Source organism: Zingiber officinale, chromosome 11B (genome assembly GCF_018446385.1).
Source record: "Zingiber officinale cultivar Zhangliang chromosome 11B, Zo_v1.1, whole genome shotgun sequence".
NCBI lineage: Eukaryota > Viridiplantae > Streptophyta > Magnoliopsida > Zingiberales > Zingiberaceae > Zingiber > Zingiber officinale.
The window spans coordinates 81,489,082-81,512,861 of NC_056007.1; the positions used below are offsets into that span (position 1 = coordinate 81,489,082).

Sequence of the window (23,780 nt, forward strand, 5' to 3'; positions counted from 1 at the left end):
ACAGATACTATTTTCCCTTATACTGCAGATAAAGGTAAAGGGAAGATGGACTAGCAGAGGAAGTTGGAGGTCAATGCAGAGATGGTGTGTGTGGCAGGAACTTGGAATGAAGATCCTTAGAAAGTTTAGCAAATTAAGAACTTAGTTTCTTTTCTTAAGACACTTTTATGCATTTCTAGTGGTTTAAATGCTATGAATTAATAAACCTTGCACTATGTCATGTTAGAATGCTAGTTAGTGGATATTAGAATGTTTTCCATGCATTGTATAATTGTTGTGTGAGGTTTTGGCACGAACTAGTGCTGAAATCAGAGTTTCGGTGTGAAATCAGAAACCCAGATCGATCTACGGATCGATCAGAAATGGGGTAGTGCCACTGGATCGGTCAGCTAACCGATCCAGGCGCGAACAGAGAGTTAGCGTCTGTTATGGATCGGTCAGCCGATCGATCCAGATGCGAACAGTGAGTACAGAAGCTCACTGATCGGTCAGCCGACCGATCAGTGAGCCACTGGATCGGTCTGCCGACCGATCAGTGAGCCTCTGGATCGGTCAGCCGATATAGCTTATGGATCGGTCAGCCGATCCAGGGTTTTCTCCGTGCCGGTATCAAGCTGGATCGATCACTGGATCGATCCGACAGCCCAATCGATTCATGGATCGATTGAAATGTCTGATTACAGCTAGCAGGACATCCGAGAGGCATAGATTATCTTCCCTAGCATGTGTACAACTCCTAGGTACACCTAGAATGTTAAGTTCAGATTTTACAGTAATCAGTTTAGTAAAATTTTAATCAATCCAGATTTTCGCAATAGTAATTTAGCACAGCATAATGTAGCGATCGGCCTCACAGCCTAGTCAGTAGGAGGCGGGTCGTTACAGTAGCAGTGAGTACGAAAATTGTAGCAATTGATATTCTGAAGTTGCTAGTTGAAGGTCTTTATATAGGCTCATTCTAGGCGCCTGGAGTCCCTCCCCGGTGCCTGGATCGTGTTGACATGGCGAGCTCTCATTAAAACTTGATCCGTCAACTTAATCCACTTTCGAGTGCTCGGACCCTCTCCGGGTGCCTGAACCCTCTCTGATTTATATAAATCTGAAATAGATTTTATTTGCATTTTAAAAATCCATTTCTGAAGCCCTGTTTTCTTGTAGTGAGTGGCAGAGTGGAACTTCGGACGAACATACACGCACGGGAGTAGCGAGGTTCTAGCCGACCGAACGGAACACCAGAGCGACGAAATCCCGGCCGAGCGGCCAACCAGCCAACCAGCTAGGCCTAGTACTACACTCCCTCTAATATCCATCGACATCCTTTTAGGAGTTGGTGCCGCCGACACCGGGTATGGACAACCAGAAGATCGTACGGCGGAAGCTTCCATTGTCACTTCAGAGATATGCTCGGTCTGTTAAGATACCGTGTCAGAGACACTTTATTGACAAGTCTTTTCAGGGAAAACTTTGAGAAGCGTGCTCATCTTGGGAAGCATGCATGTACGCTACAGGAGCTCTATATAAAGGGGGGTTCAAGCATTGACGGAGGTACGCAATACATGCGATATTCATTGTTTGTGTTACAGTCTTCTTGTTGCTCTGCCTTCTTTTTCATCGCCGGTGACTGACTTGAGTGTTGGAGGGCCAACGCCGGGGACCCCTTCACTGGCTCGACACAGACGTAGTTTGTGTTGCAGGTTCGAGCGAAATCTACAGGTGGTCAGCGGGAGCGTCACATCCCCGACTTTTCATCTCTTCGACTTTCGAACAGGATAAGACATTAAACAAAATTCTAAGTAAGTTTGAAGATATTAGTTTGCAAAGAGTAGCACGAAAAATTATTCTTTTTTTAAAAATATATATATATTACACTTTTAAAAGCAGTTTTCAAATATTCTCCCTCTGAAAATGATATTTTTATTTAAAAATAATCATTCATCTACTAATATTCTTAGCATATGTTTAATCGTTAGTTATTAACTATTTACCAGAAGATAGTAGTATTCACTTCGTTAGTCAAGTTAAGTACTAACGTCCAGTTAGAAATTACTGAAAAAAGACTAATTAACTCGATCAATTTACTATTGCATTTATCGCCTAGCCTAATATTGATGCACTAATATAAACATCTGAAGTCCAAGTAAGAGGTCTATACATCTCACATCATTCTATATTTTTTGAGTACACAATTAAGATAGACCTAGTGTTTTTATGAGATGCTCGTTCCCTAGATTTATAGGATCATGCTTTCTATGGATTAGATCTAGATTAAGGCCAAAATAATATTTCAACACTAGAGAATGGGAAATTTTTAGGAAATATAATTTTCCTAAAATTTATAAATCACTTGAATAAGTACCCTCCCTCTTAACCTAAGGTTTTAGTTAAAAACACTTATTTATAATTATTTTACTAAGTTTGCAATGTGATAAATTTTAAAGTAATGAATTACTAAGTTAGAATAATTCTTTTATATTCATTAGTATTATTTCTGAATTTTAATTAAGTTTGATTACTTTAGTTACAAGTCATTTTGAATTAATTAATTATTAATTAAGTTTTAATTAATTATTAAGTTTTAAATTTAAGCTAATTAAATTTCAACTGATTTATTTTATTAAGATCTAAGTTTTAATTTAGTTAATTTGATTAATTTAAGTAAACTTTTAAGTTTATCTTTATTTAATTAATGTAAAACAAATTAGTGTATTAGATCTTATTTTGAGTTAGATTTAATTAATGTTTTAGTACAAGTTTTAGTTAAAATTTTTAAGTTCAATTTAATTTATTTTAATTATTTAATTCTTATTCATCTCACTTTATTTATGTTTTCAATCAGGGAATTCTATGATTTTGTGAGATGAGTTAAGTTAGATTTTAGGGTTTGGTTTAACTTGTATTTGATTCAAGTTTAGCTTTGGGTTTAATAAACATGCATACTTTGGATAAACTTCTAAGTTATGGTGAGTCACTTGGACATCATTAGAGTAACCACACATTCAAAAATTTTAAATAGTCTTATTCGCTGAACTTAGTATAAAACTTTAGTCTAACCAGTTAGGATTAGTAAAGAGTCGCTTTAGTTAGTTTCACTAAGTCAAATGTACCAGGTCGAAGTCATATCTTTCTAGACATGCATAGACAGAGTTTTCCTAACCTCCTATCATCCAAAACTTCTCCAATGCAGTTTGTCAAGTTAAATTTTTGTCCCTATTTAAGTTAGTCCTAATTACTCAGCCAGATAAACTATTATTTTTGAAGGTGCATGTTGGAGCAATATTCCTTAGGTCAAGGTTGACCTGGTTGACTAAGCTTGAGATAACTCAAGCTTGAGTCTTGATGTTTGGATTTCGATATTTGACAATACATACATGGAGATTGCAGGTGCAATCGTTCATTTGGAGAGATTGTTGATACAATTCTCCTCTGGCCAAGGTTACCAGTTAGGTGTGAAGAAGAGTCAAGTAGGTCAAGGTTGACCGGATACTTGATTGGGAAGTCCTGGTGAGTGAAGCCAGGCAGATGGGAAGTCCTGGTGAGTGAAGCAGGCAGTTGGGAAATCCTTGTGAGTGAAGCCAAGTGAAAGACCTAGTGAGTGACGGTAGGCAGAAGGAAAATCCTAGTGAGTGAAGTCAGGTAAAATTTTGACCTAATGAGTGAAGCTAGGCAGAGGAGAAGTCCTGGTGAGTGAAGTCAGGCAGAAGAAAAATCCTGGTGAGTGAAGCCAGGTGAAAGACCTAGTGAGTGAAGCTAGGCAGTATGAAAATCCTAGTGAGTGAAGCTAGGTGAAGGTCCTGGTGAGTGAAGCTAAGCAGATGGAAAGACCTGGTGAGTGAAGTCAGACACGTGGAAATCTAGGTGGGTCAAGGTTGACCGGACACTTGGTATTGAGAAGTCCAAGTAGGTCAAAGGGTTGACCGGATACTTGGCACGCGGAGAAAAGTCCAAGTGGGTCAAAGGGATTAACCGGACACTTGGTGAGGAAGTCATAGCAGGTCAAGGGTGACCAGATGCTAGGCATGATGTCCCAACAGGTCATGGTTGGCCAGATGTTGGGTTTTAGGGACTTGGAACATAATTAGGGCAAATCAAGTTGAATCAATCGATCGATTGAATCATACCCAATCGATCGGTTGATCGATTGAAATCTTCTCCCAATCGATCAATGAATCGATTGGGAAGAATCGGCGTGCGCACAGAAGCCCTCCCAATCGATCACCAGATCGATTGGGAGCCTCCAATCGATTGAGTGATCGATTGAGAGACTGGAATCACGCGAGGGTTAGTGAATCGATTGGGAAATCGATTTAAGCAAATTCCAGATAGCACAGAGGCGCTCTGGATCAATCAATCGATCGATCCACAGCCTCCCCAATCGATTGAGAGTAATTCAATCGATTGGGATCCGACCGTTGGCGCTGGATAAAGCCATTGTGAGTGTCTTCTTCAGCAGCTTTTTCACCCGATCCTGCTTCGCTCTTCACACAATTCTTTCCAGAGCTCACCGCCAGTTCTTTGAAGCTTCTTAGAGCAAGGTGTTTTTGCACTTCCAAAGTCAAGAGGCATTCCAAACAAGAAGGAGAAGCTAGCTAGGATTTACTGTGTAAAATCTTGTAAGGTTTACTTGTATTTTGCTTCTTCTTTTCTCCTTGTTGTTGTGTGAGTTTTGTACGAGATTTCTCTACCTCCGGTTGTGACCGAGAATGAGTGTTTTATTAGTGGAGAGTGTGTCGCATGTGGATCATTGGATTAGTCACCTCTTCTTGAGGTGGATACCAAGTAAATCCTTGTGTTAGCGTTGTATTTTTGTTTCTTGTTCTTTCCGCTACATATCATCACCAAGAAGCAAGCAACGACGAGCGCGACGAGCTATTCCCCCCCCCCCCCCCCTCTAGCTACATTTCTATCCTAACAGTGCCAACTAATTTGGTGCCTCCTCGTAAATTATTGAATTTGGGTTTATGTTTTAGGTTTGTGTCAATTTATTTTATAGTTATAGTAAACATGATTGTAACTTGAATTTAGATTAACTTTATAGTTTTTTATTTAAATTTAGTTTTTTGATTTGAGATTAATTTGTTTGATTTATTTTACATTTAGGTTTGAGTTTAAATTAATAGATTTAGTTGAATTTGGTTGTAGATAATGAATTTTATTTTTGAGTACATAAAATTGATTGAGTCCTGTTTACGTGGTTAGGGATGTTTTCGGAATCCAAGCTGCAGTTTGTTTTGAATTTTGACTTATTAAAGAGATGAAAGTTTTATTTGTTGAGTTAGACTTGTTTCCAAGCCTGAATTTATTATATACAACTTCTTAAGATCCAAGTATCATGTCTAAATACTTGGATCTAGTTGTAAATTTTTCTAACAATTCTCTTAGATTGGTTATTTTAGTTTTTAATTTAGCATTTTCTAACTCAAGTCTTTCAACTTGAGTTGGGTTAGAGGTTTTTGTTTGGGATTAAATTTTTCCTTAAGTGTTGACTTTCCTTAAGGAGTACGTCATTTTGTTTTTCACATTTAATTAATTATTTATTAAGACATGCAATTATTTTAAAGAATCTAGTAGTTAAGATAGTTGATACCTAATTCAAACCTTCGGAAATGAGTGCAAACTCATGGCTTGATTCGTCTTTAGACTTGTCATCTTGTTTTATCTCGATTTCTAATTCTAGTCCCGATGCTATCAGCGCGAGGTAGTTGTGATGCTCCCGATCTTCGATGTTTGATTCTTCTGATGATGACTCCTCCTAAGTTGCTTTAAGTGCATTCTTTCTTTTGGTTGTCTTGGGTTTGCCCTCTTTCATTTTTGGACACTCATGCTTGAAATGCCCCTTTTTGTTACATTTGAAGCACGTCATCTTCGCCTTTGTGTCGTTGGGTATAGATTTGATTACTTCTTGTAAGTCTTTCTTTGTGAAGTTGTTCTTTCTTCTAGTGAACATCTGTCTGACCATGTTCACTAGTTGTTCTTCTTCATCAGCTTCTGAGTCAGATTCCAATTTAGGCTCAGTTTTGGTTCAGGTTCGCGCTTTCAACTCCTTTGACGAACCTACAAAAAATGCTACATCTTTCTCGGCCTTAGAAGCCTTAGTTTGTTCATGCAGTTCAAGTTTGTAAAATAATTCATCTAATTTTAACTTGGAGAGGTTCCTTGAAGCCTTATAGGCATCTATGATTGATGCCCACAGTGCATTTCAAGGGAAAGAGTTAAGAGTGTACCTTATTACGTCCCGATTTTCAAGATGGTATTCGATTAAGTGAAGGTCGTTGAGGATGTCCTTGATTCGAGTGCGGAGCTAATTCACGATCTCACCATCCTGCATTTTAATGTTAAATAATAAATTAAGAAGTAAGTCGCATTTCGTTACCTTCGAATCATGAGTTCCTTCATGTAGCCCAACTAGTTTGTCCTACAATTGCTTTGCATTGTCGAATGGTCCAACTCAGTTCAAATTTTCATTTGTCAGCCCACATTGGAGGGTGTTTAGGGCTTTGTTGTCCGTTTGGGCATTCTTCTTCATTTCCGGATTCCAATCTTCGGGTTCGAGTGGTCTGTCGATGTTGTTTATCGGGATTGTGCAGTTTTTGTGGATGCTGAACCACTGTTCGATGTCTATCTTCGGGTAGACCACCATCCTCTTCTTCCAATAAGGGAAGTCATTCATGTTGAAGAGAGGAGGACGAGCAGTGCTATAACCTTCAATTTACGACATTTTTGGATCTCACAAAATCACGAATGAAAAGAGAATCCCAAGGCTTGGTCTTGGATTAGCAAAATTCAAAGATTAAAAAAATATAGTTAATTCAAAGAGGTGACTGGCACCAATTTAAACTAACTACAGTAAAGAAGCGAAAAACTGGAAATAAACAAGAATTTTTCTATGAAAAAAAAATTAGAGGGAAAAAAATGAAAGACGTATTTCTAATAAAAAATGATATATAATTTTTTTTCTTTAAAAAAGGAAACCCCTTGCTTGATTGGTGGTTTCACCAATTCAGAGCGACCTTTCTCTGATACCACTTGTAGGATCATAAATACGCTGGGGGGTGATAACTTTTTTCACTTTTTCGAAAATCAAGAGTATGCAGCGAAAAGAATAGAGACGAAAAGTGAACACTAACACAGGTGGTTTTACTTGATTCGGATTCTTCGACGACTCCTACTCTAAGGCATGTACTCACTAAGTGCTTTCGTTGGGCAATCACTATAATCACGAAGCAATTACAAAATTCAAGTACAATTATAGGAATTAAATTATACCAATAATATAACTTTGAAAACTTGAGCGCAAATTGTCGGTGCAGCTTTTAGGTATCCTGGAGACCTTTTCATAGCAACGCTTGAGTACGAAAGTTGTAGCAATTGATATTATGAAGTTGTTGGTCAAAGACCTTTATATATGCCCATTCTGGGTGCTTGGAGTCCCTCTTGAGCGCTTGGATAATGCTGACATGGCGGTCTCTCATCGAAACTTGATCCATCAAGTTTATCAACTTTCGAGCGCTTGGACCTCCTTTGGGCGCCTGGACCAACTCCAGGTGCCCTGACCGCACAGGTGCCTAGCCAGGCACCCACGAGCTAAGCTGGTCAGGGCGCCTGGACCCCGAGTGCTCAAATCCCCTCCAGCCGCCCAGACCCTCTTTTTTAGCCTTCACTTCTCTTAAAAAAGAGTTAGTCCTGGGCAACAAAAATATGTTTATCTTGAAAAATAAGATTAGCATAATTTAGTAGGATAGTAGTAGTAATTAGATTCTGTCTTCTCGAGACCAGAATTTAGTTAAAATCTCAACTTAGGTTTCCCAATGGACCGAAGCTAGACAAACACTTACAGTTCCCTCGATCGGGAACTCGCTCTTATTGGATCTCTCCTCTAGTTGCTTACCTCTACTTACCAACTACAGACTTCAGGTCTCTTAACCCACCAGGACTTTCTGCCATATTTCAATCAATCTAGACTTCCTCCCGCCAGTTATCAACCTAGCTAGACTTTCTCCTACTAGATCTCAACCAATCTGAACTTTGTGCCAGCTATCAACCTAGCTAGACTTCTGCCTGGTGTTCCGATATTTTAGACCCATCATGTCTTGCACACTTAGTAAAGAGTATAGACAAATAATACATCTAACTTTAACCTATTTATCATACATCAAAACCTGATTATCAGTATAACTTGCACCAACAAGTAGTGGGAGTAAAGTAAGTCATGAATAAATTATAAATTCTACAAACAGATTAGAAGATGAACAATTAGACAATGAGACAGTACCACAAGTACATGTGTCTTCTTCATTTGAGACTGCTCAAGAAACACGAGATCAATGTAAGTTTTCAAGAATACATCGAGAGCCAAACAAATATGGTTGGTTAGTAACTCAAGATGAGGAAGTGCTACTCATCGAAGATGATGAACCATCAACTTATGAGAAAGAAGTTGCTTTGATCTGAAATGGACTCTATGTACACCAACTAAGTTTGGGAGTTGGTTGATGTGCCAGTTGGGGTAAAACTCATAGGGTGCAAATGGATATTCAAGAAAAAGATTGACATGGATGGGAACATAAGTACCTATAAAGCTAGTCTTGTGGCAAAGGGTTTCAATCAACGTCAAGGAATTGACAATGCTGAAACATTTTTGCTCGTTGCAATGTTTAAGTCCATTAGGATCTTGCTAGCTATAGCAACTTACAAGGATTATGAGATTTGTCAAATGGATGTTAAAACTGTTTTCCTAAATGGAACGTTACAAGAGGAAGTATATATGATATAACCTCCCGATTTTAAAAAATCCAAGACCATCAATTAATTATGTAAGCTCAGCAGATCCATTTATGGACTAAAGCAAGCATCTAAGAGCTGGAATATGTGATTTGAAGAAGTCATTAAAGATTTTTCTTTTTTCAAGAATCCAGAAGACCCTTGAGTTTACAAGAAGGTTGGTGGGAGTAAGATTACATTCCTAGTGTTGTATGTTGATGATATACTTCTTATAGGTAATGACATCCCTAGCCTAGATCTACCAAGACTTGGTTGGGAGAGTGTTTTTCAATGAAAGATCTTGGGATACAACCTTTGTCTTAGGTATTAGAATATACCGAGATTGACAAAGTAGGATACTAGGGTTGAGTCAAGGTACATACATTGACAAAATGCTAAATCAATTCGGTATACAAGACTCCAAGAGAGGATATTTACCAGTGTCACATGGTGTACATCTTTTCAAGGTTATGTGTCTAGAAACACAAGAGGAAAGAAGTAAAATGGACAAGATACCTTATGCTTCGGCTATAGGGTCCATAATGTATGCTATGATATGCACTTAACTAGATGTCTCGTATATATTAAGTATGATAAGTAGATATTCGTAAGATCCTGGAGAGGGTCATTGGACAGCGGTAAAGACTATCCTCAAGTATCTTAGAAGAAAAAAATATGTTCTTAGTTTTCGGAGTGTTGGTTAGTTCTAGGAAAACGTACCGGTTCCACTGTACAAAAATTTTGTACAAGTGTCGAATCTTTCCTTAAATAACCTATTGTATTCTTTAGAAGTTAAATTAGGAATCGTAGACAGAACTTAACATCATTGATTCCAAATTTAATTTATCTGTTCTTAATGGTTTAGATTTGAATCGCAAGCGGAACTTAACACTATTGATTCAAATCCACCTATGTTATTAATTTCATTAAATATTAATTTCTAAAATTGACTTCCAGGACTGCATGGTGAGGCACATGACCTTCTTGGATATGAGAGCAACCACCACCGCCTAGACAAAGCCTTTTAAGGAAAACTAATATTTAATTTCCTTAAATAACTCTAGGTTAACCAAAAAGAACAATCGAATCACAAATTTGAAAAAGAAGAAAACACAAACTCGAAAAACTAATTCGAAAAACTTGATCTAATGCCTCTTGTGTTTGGAATTCTTACAAAAAGAAATAACTAGCATGATGCGGAAAACAATCGCTAATTATACCTTCTTTTTGTATGCTAATGACCTCGAGATCTTCTGCTGTATTCCTCGCCTCGCCTTGGACGTCGTGTGGGCGATGATCCTCCAAGATGAACATCACCCAAAAGCTTTCTTCCTCTTCCTCTAAAATCCGGCCACCACCACCACCAAGGAGAAGAGAGCAAAGGGAAAGGGAGAAGAGAGGGTCGGCCACCAAGAGATCCTCCAAGCAAGAGAATAAGAGTTGTGTCACATGAAGTCTCCTCACCCCTTCTTTTATATTAGTTGCCCAAGGCAAATAAGGGAAGAATTTTTACAAAAATTAAAATCTTCCTCTAATTTCCTTTTCCTTTTTAATTTTTCCTTTTCTTTCCTCTTGATTGAATCAATCACCAAAAATTAATTGATGATTTTATTTTTTTAATTTGGCCGGCCACCTTGCTTGGGCACCAAGCAAGGGTGGCCGACCCCCATAAGAGGAAGGAAATATATATATATTTTTATAAAATTTTACAAGAAGAAAAACTCTTATAAAGTTTTACAAGCTCTCTTTCCTAAAGTAGGAGTTAAAAAAGGAAAGTTCTAAAAATTAAAACCATGTTTTAAAATTTAAAACTTCTCTTATAAAATTTCCTTTTTTAACATAGTGATAGAAAATTTAATTTTAAAACTTATCTTCCTTTTTTTCTTAAACCATAAGGATGGTTAAAAAAGGAAAGTTTTAAAATCTTTAAACTTTCTTTTAAAACAAGTGGCATAATTCAAATAAGGAAAGCTTTTAAAATTAAAATATCTCTTTTAAAACTTATAGTTTTCTACAAAAAGAAGATTTTAAAAATTCAAAACAACCCTCCTTGTTTGAATTATTGTGGTCGGCCCCTACTAGCTTGGTCACCAAGCAATAGGGTCGGCCCCTATAGAAGAGGATATGGTCGGCCATTGCTTGGTCACCAAGCAATAGACCGACCCCCTTCTTGTACACCAAGAAGAGCCTTACATTTGGATAGATTTGAGGCTATAATGAGGCTACGATAGGGACCTAGAGGAGAAATTGGTTTTGGCCTTCCGATGAGCTTGAGTTATCCCGTGCTCACCCCGAACACACAACTCAAGTTCATCGATAATAACTCATTCCACTAGAGAGTTATTATCGCACTACTGCACCAATCCCAAATTACATTATGGGCTCCTTCTTATCATGAGTGTGTTAGTCTCCCTGTGTTTAAGATAACGAATGTCCACTAATTAAGTAAGTTACTGACAACTCACTTAATTAATATCTAGCTCCAAGAGTAGTACCACTCAACTTCATTATCATGTCGGACTAAGTCCACCTACAGGGTTTAACATGACAATCCTTATGAGCTCCTCTTGGGGACATTCTCAACCTAGATAACTAGGACACAGATTCCTTCTATAATCAACAACACACACTATAAGTAATATCATTTCCCAACTTATCGGGCATATTAATTTATCGAGCTAAACCTCACCCTTTGATAAGTCAAAGAAATAAATATTAAATATATGTGCTTGTTATTATATTAGGATTAAGAGCACGCACTTCCATAATAACTAAGGTCTAGTTCTTTTACTAAGTCAGTACAAAAAGAACTTACCTAAATGGTCCTATTCAATACACTTAGAGTGTACCAGTGTAATTTATTAATCAAGATAAACTAATACTTAATTACACTACGACTATTCCGATGATTTGTTCCTTTCCATCTTAGTCATGAGCAACTGTTTATAATTTATAAAGAACCGTCAACATGATCTTCTGTGTGTAATATCACACACCATGTTGTCTACTATATAAATTAATTGAACAATTACATTTAACAAATAAATGTAGATATTGACCAATGTGATTCTTTTATTTCAAAAATAAATGTTTACAAAAGCTAGGCTTTTAGTATACACTTCAACACAGAGGACGTAGAATTAGTCGTTAGAGGATATACTAATGCAAGTTTTCAGACATATCAAGATGATCTGAAATTGCAGATATGTGTTTTGTTTGAATGGTGCAATTGTTTGCTGGAAGAGTTCCAAGCAAAAGACAGTTGCGGATTCAATAGCTCAGTCCAAGTACATAGCAGCTTCGGAGACAACAAAGGAAGCTGTGTAGATTAAGAACTTTATACTGGAGCTTGAAGTGGTTCCTTGCATTGTTGATTCAGTTATACTATACTGTGACAATAATGTGGTCATAGTACAGGCAACGGAGCCAAGGTCTCACCAACGATCCAAGTATGTACTAAGAAAATATCATCTTCTCAGAGAGATTATTCAGAGGGGTGAAGTGTTGGTTAGCCGAGTAGATACCAGTGAAAACATCACAGACCCACTCATAAAGATCTTACCTCTATAGAAATATAAGACCCATGTGAGGAGCCTAGGATTGAGAGTCTATAGTGTTTGACAATAGTACAAGTGGGACATTATTAATGTGTGCACTTATATGTCAAGACACTTCTTATGTATTTTATAGATAATTATTTCATAAAGATAAATATTTATCATTAATTATTTACTTTTTTATATGTATATGATTAATGATAAAATCCCACACATTAATGGGTATATTAATCTAAAAACAGTCTTTAATCGGATAGATATCTAAAGGAGACATGAATATCTAGATCAATGTTGAATATGATTAGGTCGAGATAGACTGAGGAATGAATATTCAAGTTGTACTTTGGGGTGCCTTGAGCTTAGAGGTACATTAGGCACCACCTGCTTAAGAGGAGACCACATATTAAGTATCATTAGTCATTCCTTTTATGAACGAGTGTACTGATCTTTTGACTTAAGACTTTCATTTATTTTATGCATGGAGTTATGTACTTTGACGTCATCTAATTGTGATTAATAAAGTAGTTGGATGTATGACAAAACGTAGAGAGGATAGTGTTGAGTCAATAGAGGATTCATCGCTCTTTTAGATTAAGAGTTAACATCTTGGCCGCTTTATAGAGATTAGTGACTCGAAATCTATGGTCATGGGAGGAATGTTTAATCATTTAAGAGAAATCTATTATATTTTAGAAATCAACTAAAACAACTAATTTGGTAATGATACATAATGTACCGAATTAATTGAGATGTAGGTTTAGATGAAGAGATTGAATTACACAGTAATCAGTTCATGGTGGCTTATAGTTTACGACTAATATTAATTTTATCACATTGGGTGGTTAAAAATTGTTGCTAGACGATTACCTTAGTTTATGTATGGATTTACACTACCTTCATGTATAAAATCTAGATAGCTGCATGCATAACACGTAGACATCAACATTATCTATAATTGATTATTTTAGTGGATACTAAAATTAATCAATTAATTATTTTAGAATAAGAATTAATTAAATTATTAATTAATTCTGAAATATTGGAAGCTAATACGAGTCAAGATCAAATATGGTTTTATTTGATTTAAAGAAGAGGCAGTATAGAATTTGGATAGACAGAATCATGGTGATGGTCCTTAAAAATTTGAAGAGTCATAACTCTTCATCTTTCTCGAAGCATTAATGGAGGTCATAATTCTACTTAAATGAAGAATTAATAGAGGTCATAACTCTTTATCTTCCTAATTAATGGAGGTCATAAATGAAGAATTAATGGAGGTCATAACTCTTCATCTTCCTAATTAATGGAGGTTATAAATCAAGAATTAATGGAGACCTTAACTTTTCATCTTCCTTTGAGGCTATAAATAGCCACCCTTGGAAAGGTTGCGATAAGCTCTTTTCACTTCTCTCCTTCCATCGAAAGAGATTTATAGTGTTTACAAAAGTTTTGTTGATTCAAGAGGTTAGCACATAACGTATTGTATCAAGTTTGTGATCTAGTGAGCATGGATAACACTAGAGGAGTCACACGTGGGGCTCATATTTGCTTGTGATATTATTCACGTCTATCGAGGACTCGAGGTATATTTTTATATTATTTTAATTAAAACTATATGTACCACGAAGAGATCCATGATTTAAGAGAAAAATTTGATTTTAATATATATATTCCATTGCACTCCGATTCTAACAAAAACAAACTCGGATATTTTTGAAGAAACTCTGTCTATCTTTTTTCCCCTACACACACTACAACCGTCGCTGTGTCATATGCCACCATCGTGTCTTCGCTCATTCCTCTTTTATTTTTCCCTTTCTCATATTTCTTATTTCTTTCTTCTCATTTTTTTTTCTAAAGACATTAAACCTATAGTTTTTTCTCTTCTCTTCTCAAGCATATGAGCTTCCTTTTCTTCTCCTTTCTCTTCTCTGGCAAGTAAGAAACACATCATTAGTTGTTGTCCTCTTTCATCAACAAGAGCTACCCTCAACCCTCGCATTTTCTTTCCTTCTCATGTTTTCCAAGGTTTTGAGGGATAAATGGTCTTGTTTTGCTTTGCTTTGATCTCTCTATATCGTTGCCGAGCTTACCGAAGTTAGTCGAGGTTACTAACGAAGAAGGTAAAGCTCTCCTCTTTTGCTTCGTCCTCCTTATTTTTTCTTTTCTATTTTTTTTCTCAAAAACAATGGTCTTCCTTTTATTTTTTTCAACGGCCAACCCTTTGCAAGCAACTTTTTTTCCCTTTGTCCAACCACAAAAAAATAAGTTGTTACTTTTTTCTTTAATGTTCATTAAAGAGAGTTGTATAATATAAATTTTATTTTATTAGATTACTAATTAGGATGGTAAATCATAATGAAGATCTTATATGTAAGAATATTAAATATTAAAAGGAAATACGATCACAAAGGATTCTTTAACTTTAAGTCATAGATAAACTCTGGAGATTGACAGATTATTATTTCAATAAAATAAAGGATTAAATATTTTATGTTGTATTAATTTTAAAATTGTATTAAATTCGTCTTTCTAATTGAAAACCCTGATTAAGCCATTTACTACCACTATAGCTCTGAATTTTTTTTATTATTATTATTAAATGTTAAACATCTCATTAATAGGGGTTTAGTACTATAACTTATATCAAACTAAAATGAATTTAGCATTATAATTCAAAGTTATCATTATATCTATTTTTCATTGATAAATTGTTAACAATTACTCAATTAAGTTTTGTTTGGCCATATCTTTTAAACATTTGAATACAAGCATGTCGAAAAGATCTTTCAAAATCTTTGCATGACATGATAACTTTTCTGCCTTATGGATTTCATCTCAGAATTGACAGACACATTGGTGTAAATATAAAAGACTAGAAAATTGAAACTTTGTTTGGTTGAATGAATAAATCTAAATCTCTACCTAATAAGATATATCCGCAAACTTTACATTTTTAATGACTCAAACTAATATTGATCTCATTCCACTACATCCAACTCTAATTGGAAATATAAAATCTTCTTCTTTCAATGGTTGCAACCTTCTTGATCTCGCAAGTTGATGGTATAGAAATTGAGAAAACATACACATTTTCTTCTCAAGATGTTTTTTTTTTTTAATTACTTGGGTAGTCACTATATTCTTGATTTTCCCTCATCTTAGCGAAGAAAATGTAATCACTTTTCATAATTAAAAAAAAAAATCTTATCTCTGAAATCTCACACATAAAGAAAATGGTATTTTTCCTGCACTTATCACTGTCTTCATGTCAGAGAGTGCATACCATCTCTTTCTGGGGCAGAGTGGCCGTCCCTCCATAATCATTATTCCTTCCTTTGGGATTATGCTTCTTTTCTGCAATGTCAAGACTGAGACACAATGATTCTTCTTGCAGGCACTAATCATCTAGGATACACAGATTATTTCCAGAGATTATTATTCATCTCGGATGACACTATTTATCTAGATGCCATGGTTAATCACCTATATTCTTAATTAAAACCTCAGTCAAAGAAAGATGCGGTAGCTTGTTCAAAGATACGATTGCAGGTTTCAAATATCTTGATTTCTCCAAGGAGCAGAAACAGTCACAACTTTTACTCTCGAAAGGAGGAAAAGAAACTGCAAAAAGTTGCTGCTCCCAGGTGGGATGGTCGATGATACGATCACCATGTCTGCAGAACACTAATTCATTCAAAGGCATGGCCGCGATTCAGGGAAACCCTTCGCCTTCTCATGCACGCATGGCCTGTCTTCCTCTTCGGCGTTGACTGCCATGATTGAAGTGAGGAAAAACAAATTGTAAATTAAATGCACGTGCGCTCGCAGCTAAAACACGTCTGAAGACCGGTCTTTGTCTTGGATCCTCGACGAGAGTCCATGCATCTGAGCTTAGACTTATGTAAGACTCAATTTAAATGTCTACCCGAGCGTTCCTTGTCTATTTTTATTATTGTAGTAAATTATATATTCATTAGTGGGATGGTTCATGATACGTTGTATGTTTATGGAGTCAATAAGATGAGGTGATTAGGAGTCAAGATCATAAGATGATCAGAAGTCAAGCTTACATTGAGGTCAGAAGTCAGGCTTACGTGGATGTCAGAAGGTCAACCTTTGTGGCTGGTCAGAAGTCAAGCTTATGTGGAGGTCGAAAGTCCAGTGTCCTTGGCTGGTCAGAAGTCAAGCTTACATAGCCAGGGTCCAAGTCTCAGCTGATGGGGCGGTCAAAGGATGGGAGTATAAGTCGGATAAGGGTCAACCCTGATAGCGGTCAAGGACAGGGCTCACGGGCCAGGTACAGCTGAGGACTGAGCTCACAAGCCAAGTGAAGGTAAAGGAAAGAAAACCCTTGGCGCAGAATAAACTGGGTGTACAGGCCGGAACGTACAGGCCGTGGATAATAGCGGATAGATGCAGGTCGAGAAACAGACCTTGCGTACAGGTCGGGACATACAAGCCATGAACAACAGTAGGCAGAAGCAGGTCGGGAAATAGACCTGGCGTACAGGTCGGGATGTACAAGCCATGGATAACAGTAAACAGAAGCAGGTCGAGAAACAGACCTGACGTACAGGTCGGGACGTACAAGTTATGGATAACAATAAACAAAAGCAGGTCGGGAAACACACCTCGCGTACAGGTCAGGACATACAAGCCAAGGATAACAGTAGGCAGAAGTAGGTCGGGACATAGCTCTAGCATACAAGTCGGGACGTACAAGCCATGGATAACAATAAATAGAACCAGGTCGAGAAATAGACCTGGCGTACAGGTCGGGATATAAAAGCCATAGATAACAGTAAACAGAAGCAGGTCCGGAAATAAACCTGCGTACAGGTCGGGACGTATAAGCCATGGATAACAGTAAGCAGAAGCATATCGGAAAACAGACCTGGCATACAGGTCAGGGCATACAAGCCAAGGATAACAGTAGGCAGAAGCAGGTCGGGACATAGCTCTAGCATATAGGTCGGGGCGTACAAGCCATGGATAACAGTAAATAGAAATAGGTCGGGACATAACTCTAGCGTACAGATCGGGATGTATAAGTCATGGATAATAGTAAACAGATGCAGGTCGGGACACAGACCTAACGTACAGGTCGGGACGTACAAGCCAAGGATAACAGTAAACAGAAGCAGGTCGGGATACAAGCCTAACGCACAGATCGGGACATACGAATCATGGATAATAGCATATAGAAGCAAGGCGGAGTACAGATCTCGGAATACAGACTCAGCGGCCAGTCACTATAGGACAAACAAGCCAAGGAATCGTAACTGTTTGTCAGAGAATGTCAGAGAACAATCAATGTGTCAGGGAATATGCTAACAGTTGGGGCTCGCTACACCGTTGGTTTCGCCACCAACCTATTAGGAAGAGCCACGTGTCAATCACCGCCAGACAAAAGCTGACAGCCGACATTCCCTAGCACTAGCTAGGTCCCAGAAATATCCATTGCAATATAAAAAGGGATGATTTGTCCCTTATGCAGGTACGCTCACTCGTCATTTCTCACTAGTCTTTACTTTTCGTCCTTTCTTTGTGTTTTATGAGGAAAAAGTATCTGACTTGAGCGTCGGAGGACCTAACCCGGGGACTTTTTCCTTGGTTTCTGGTCTCTAACGACTCGTGGGCTCGTCTGAGTGTCCGCAGAGCTGCAGTGTCATCGTCCTGGTCATCTTCCTTCGTCAGTCGCCCGTGCGAACCTTTCCAAGGGGTGCCAGGTAGATCCGACACTTTGACAACTTTCCGTTAACTTCTAGTCCATCAAAATCTGCTTCCATCCAACTCAATTTACGGAGAGGATCAATTATTTATTGGTCAACATGCATACCACCACACGGAGCAGAGGCTGGACAACGACTACTACTAATCTACTACTACTGCTGCTGAAGCCACAACAACAGCATAAAGAGGGCGAAAAAGAGAGGGATGTGGGATCATATGTGGGATGTGTGGAGCACGTGTGGTCACGTAGGTGGGGACGACGCAGGGGCACGAGGCCATCAGTGCGCGCAGTGGGCACGTTTCAGCTGGCCGCATGCATGAGCTCGCTGGTTGCTGATATGAAAATGGAGCAATTGCCGGTCCTCTGTTTCCATCGAGAAAGAAAGAGCAGCAGCAGCGATTATTCCTTTGGAATTGTGTAAGCCAAAACAAATGCAACGGGGAGTGAAATTCAAAGTTACTTCTCCCTCTCATAATGAGGCTCCTTCGTTAGGGTCGGCAAATACCTAATGCCTGTCAACAATGGCCGGATAAAGTGAAAACTGAGAGGACATTGTTATTCTTATCATCCTTAATCATTGTTACATGGCGATAATCTTTTTTTATAGATATAATTAAGCAAAGTTGTTGATTGGCGTGGGGTAGGTGGAGAGAATGGCATCGATTCCAGCTCCTTTTTATGATGCAGCAGTCCATCTTATCATTCCATGAAACGCTCGTATGGAAATGGCTAACTTATACTTAAAACAAACGTCTGCGAGATGAGAAGGCGACATCAGACGGTAACTTGAATCTTTGCCTCGACAACGATTAATTACACACTAAACCTTAATTAATAAATAAAGAATAAAAAAAAATCTTGGAATAAAAGAATTTATTAATTGAAAACGATTTTTAATCATATAGTATGATTGGCACCTTGCTGAGTTAGTCCAGTTGGTTTACTAGATTTTGCTAATAAAATATTCTGGCAGATAGAATTTATATGGATTCTTTCAGGTGATCTAACAAATCCTTCATCATTAATTTGTTTGTTGACATGATTGTTCTTCGCAGCTTCAATTTTTCCTCCATGAATAGTGGCCGAGTCTTTCCTCAACTACTGGATTAATTAGCAAGAGACGGGAGACTTTCCAGCTAATTCCAATAAGGAGTTCGGTTATTTTTGTTCTATAAAGTAGTGGACTACCGACCCCTCCCCACTCCAGCAATAGTATGTATCCTTGTTATACATCAAAGATTCAGTGAGAGGCAAGCCATGTCCATGCTCAAATTCTCAGTAGAATTCCTACTCATCCTCCTGACTGTGGCCCTCTTTCTCTCTGTTAAACTCGTCAAATGGAAGAGAAAGCAGCTAAAGCTCCCACCTGGTCGACAAGGATGGCCTTTCGTCGGCGAAACCTTCGGATATCTCAAGCCTCATCCGGCTACTTCTGTCGGCCACTTCATGGAGCAACATGTGTCGAGGTATTAATTGCTTGCTAATCCGAGTTCCTGAATCGTAAAGTGAATGCAGCTAGCTGATGGCGAGGCGTGCGCTGAGGTTCCAGGTACGGGAAGATCTACCGGTCGAATCTCTTCGGCGAGCCGACGATCGTGTCGGCGGACGCAGGGCTGAACAGGTTCATACTGCAGAACGAGGGGAAGCTGTTCGAGTGCAGCTACCCTAGCAGCATCGGCGGCATCCTGGGAAAGTGGTCCATGCTGGTTCTAGTCGGCGACATGCATCGCGAAATGCGAATTATCTCCCTCAACTTCATGAGCAGCGTCAGGCTTCGATCGCACCTCTTGCCGGAGGTCGAGCGCCACTCCCTTCTCGTGCTTCGCTCTTGGATTCACGGCTCCCCTTTTTCAGCACTAGAAGAGGCTAAAAGGGTACTTATCATCTCTCTGTTTGTCCTTCTCCTTTAACATGAATTGATTGGGTTTTATGATCTTCAGTTCACCTTCAATTTGATGGTCAAAAATATTATGAGCATGGAGCCATACGAAGCAAAGACAGAGAAGCTGAGATTGGAGTACATAACCTTCATGAAAGGAGTCATTTCGGCACCTCTGAATTTCCCGGGGACTCCATACTGGAAGGCCTTGAAGGCATGCATATCATCATCCATTGCCATGATCACCTGTTTTTAAAATTGCTAACACATTATCAGAAATTAATTAATTTTTTTATAATTAATACATGGAAAGCTACGGTGACCTACTTATAATTAGACAGGATTGTGATGATTCAATGTGAGGTATATCTTTCATTTCCTTGGAAGCTAACAAGTCGATGGTCACTTTCATTGGCAGATCGGCCATACTGTGTATTAATTTTTCATCATTGTACCAGTTTGTTTTCCTTGACAAAAATAGTAGCAGCTCTCTTTGATTTGCAGTCGCGATCAAACATCCTCAATGTGATTGAACAAAAAATGCAAGAAAGGATGGAAGAGATGAGAGAGCAAGAGAGGGATGAGGAAGTGGATGATCTCCTTAGTTGGGTTCTAAAGCACTCAAAGTTGTCAAAAGAGCAGATCCTCGACCTTTTGCTCAGCCTACTCTTTGCAAGCCATGAAACCTCATCAGTCGCCTTGGCTTTAGCCATATTCTTCTTGGAGAGTTGTCCCAAAGCTGTTCAAAGACTCCAGGTAATTAATTAAGGAGCCATCAAATGATATATAATATAAAAATGTCTGTCTTATTACTTGTATAATAGTTTTATATGCCTAAATGTTGCTAGGAGGAGCACAAAGAAATACAACGCAAGAAGCTACAGAGAGCAGAATCGAGTTTAAATTGGGAAGACTACAAAGAGATGGAATTCACTCAATGCGTAAGCTCTTTCAGTAACCAAACTTCATTAATAGTGTTCTCCTTTGAGCTAATTTTGTTCATAAATGAAGGTGATAAATGAGACCCTACGACTGGGCAATGTTGTAAGGTTCGTGCATAGAAAAGTTCTTCAAGATGTAGAATATAAAGGTACGACATCTAGAGAGATTTATCGATAAGTTAATGTTCATGCATCAGTTGATGAGATTAATTAACAAGTGTGTTGTTCATTTGAAAATTAAGGGTACAAGATTCCATGTGGATGGAAAATTCTACCTGTTTTCGCTACGGTTCATTTGGATCCTTCTCTGTATGATGATCCTCACCAATTCAACCCATGGAGGTGGCAAGTGAGTCCTAATTAATCTAAGTTTATTGTCATTGTTTAAGGAATGGATTTTTTTATGTTATGCTCTAAACTGTAATCAGCTTTTTGAGAGAATAATTAAAAGGAAGTTATTGGATCTTAAGATTAGAATATATAGATGCGGTACACGTTTGCGAAGATGGCACACCACTGACGACCAAGTGCTTAATCCCTGTCCTAAGCGACGACGTGTGCAAGACAATTTTTCCCAAGCGTCGTTATCTTTGCGCTTTGCACTTATCAGTCTATCTAACAAACAATGCGACGAACACTTTGCGTGCAGAAGAGCGGCGTGACTTCGGCGACGACGAACAACTTCATGCCTTACGGCGGCGGCCCCCGTCTATGCGCGGGCTCGGAGCTGGCGAAGCTGGAGCTGGCGGTCTTCTTGCACCACCTCCTGTTGAGCTACAGGTGGGAATTGGCCGAGCCGGATCAGCCGCTTGCATTCCCCTTCATCGAATTCCCGAGAGGACTCCCTATAAAAGTCTACCCCATCTGAGGATTCCAATGAAAAACGAATTTACTGGGACAAAATATATACTCAAAACTAATGTAAATTCGGGGCTGGTCATTGCTGATGAATGCAGATGAGTGAGGCTTCAAAATTTGGGAAAATGATTATTGTTGTTAATTAATCTGATATTTTGTGTGTATTGTGTAAATAGGCGTAGGCGGATGAAGATGATACAGAGTGTTAAACAAAAATTATGTTGGAAAAAAAAACATATATGGCTAATGTATTGATGAACTCCTGGGTAGCAAAAAAAGTTTCTTCAACTAAATCTTAACCTTAACATGCATGATGGTCGGACACAGGTATGTTTTGTTTTCCAAATGCATAAGGCTCTTTGATCAGTTTAATTAATCCTCTGTTTACACGAACAGAGGTGAGATGTGAGAAGAAGAGAGAGGATGAGAGGGTGGAGAGAGGAAGAATTCTTTGATTTTATGTTTACCCAACGATTAGACAAGGGAGAGGAATCCCTCTCAAATATCCTCATTGGCGGGGATGTTTGAGAGGTATTAGAAATCATCGGCTTAGTGAAATATTTAATTATGAGTTTTGGAATTTTTGAAAAATGAGATATATGATGTGAAAATAAGGAGCATAAATTTTGAAAGAAATATCTCTTACACAGTACTTTTAGTAAGTCTTATTGGAAGTTATATTGATTATCCATCTAAGTTTATTAACGAAAATTATGTTTAATTTAGGTAATCAATGATCTTCGAGTAATGTTCTATGTCTAACGCGTCAGTAAAAGGGGTATGCAATTCGGAATCAGAAAATCTTAGGATGTGTTTAGTTTACGCATGTTTCATTTTCATTTTCTAGAAAACACGTGTTTTCTAAAAAATAGAAAATGACTTTTACTCATTCTCTATTTTTCCAGAAAATATTATCTATTGTTTTAGAAAACAAACATGGTAAATGTAAATCAAACATCACTTTTCATAAACGTGCATTTTTTTCAAAAAATGAAAATGAAAAATGTGCAAATCAAATGTACCCTTAGGTTTTTCTTGATTTCGAGATTAACTAATTTTTTTTACAAAAAGTACCTACCTTTCGATAAGAGAAAAATATGAAAATAAAATAAAAAAACTTTAAAAAATAAAAAAGACATAAAAACATTAAAAAAAAAATATGGTTGATTTTGTAAATGAGGTAATATGGTAAAATGTTAAACTAGTTTATTTATTAAACTATCAAATAAATAAGTTTTTATTGTATTACCTAGGTTGAACAAAATAATATTTTGATTATGTTTTATTTTCTATAATCTTGATTATGTGATTACCTGATAATTACATAATCAAAATCATATATGATAATTTGAACTAAACGCATAGTCTCTTGCGACCATCTTCATCATCTCCTTTTAACGGGTTGCTTGGGACGTTAACTATATATGCCGTGAACTCTCAAATTGCTTGAGAAAAGACATGGCCAATTGTTTATCCACATTGCAGCCACCCACACAATTGTAAAAGTGAGTGTTTATTTTTTGGTACTGCTCGCAGCCTTCTTCTTCTCCTCCCGCCTACTCTCGACCTTCCTCTTTATCTTGTTTTCATCTTCCACGCATTTCATTGTCATCTTCTTTTTATCACTAGGCCATCCATCACTATAAGAAAATAGAACTTTGGACATGAAAATTCTGTCTTTAAATATTATTTTTCCACTCTAAATAATATTTGAGACGAAATATTTCGGCTCAAAAATTTGTTAGTGAAACTCCCGTGACTAATTTTGAGATAAAAATATTCCGTCTCTAATTTTAAAAATAGGTTAAAAAATTATCTATGAATATATTTTTAATTTAAATAAATAAAATTAATTTCAAATATTTTTTTTTCTAATTTAATTTTAAATCCGTGTTAGTTTCTCTTTCTATTTATAAATCCACTAGAAATTTATTTTCAAATTTAACATTAATCTTATTTATATTTCATATTTACATATTATTTTACCATAAACAATCACAAATTTCAAAAGTATTAAAAATAACTAATTCCTAAATCCAAAAGTATAATAT

At 37.4% G+C, this 23,780-nt stretch overlaps 1 protein-coding gene across 2 annotated transcripts; it reads left to right on the plus strand.

The window, feature by feature from the left end:
• Positions 1–19,146: 19,146 nt before the first annotated feature.
• Positions 19,147–21,988, plus strand: LOC122034945 (cytochrome P450 90B2-like). 2 transcript variants are annotated; one of them, XM_042594305.1, is made up of 8 exons: positions 19,147–19,517; positions 19,601–19,925; positions 19,992–20,144; positions 20,435–20,686; positions 20,779–20,871; positions 20,942–21,020; positions 21,114–21,220; positions 21,524–21,988. In XM_042594305.1, exons 1-8 carry the CDS (start codon positions 19,309–19,311, stop codon positions 21,737–21,739), a joined length of 1,434 nt encoding a protein of 477 aa, XP_042450239.1. In that variant the 5' UTR covers positions 19,147–19,308; the 3' UTR covers positions 21,740–21,988. The 2 variants fall into 2 exon arrangements, with proteins under 2 accessions (XP_042450239.1, XP_042450238.1); XM_042594304.1 differs by having other exon boundaries at positions 19,150–19,517; positions 21,521–21,988.
• The last annotated feature ends 1,792 nt before the right edge of the window (positions 21,989–23,780 follow it).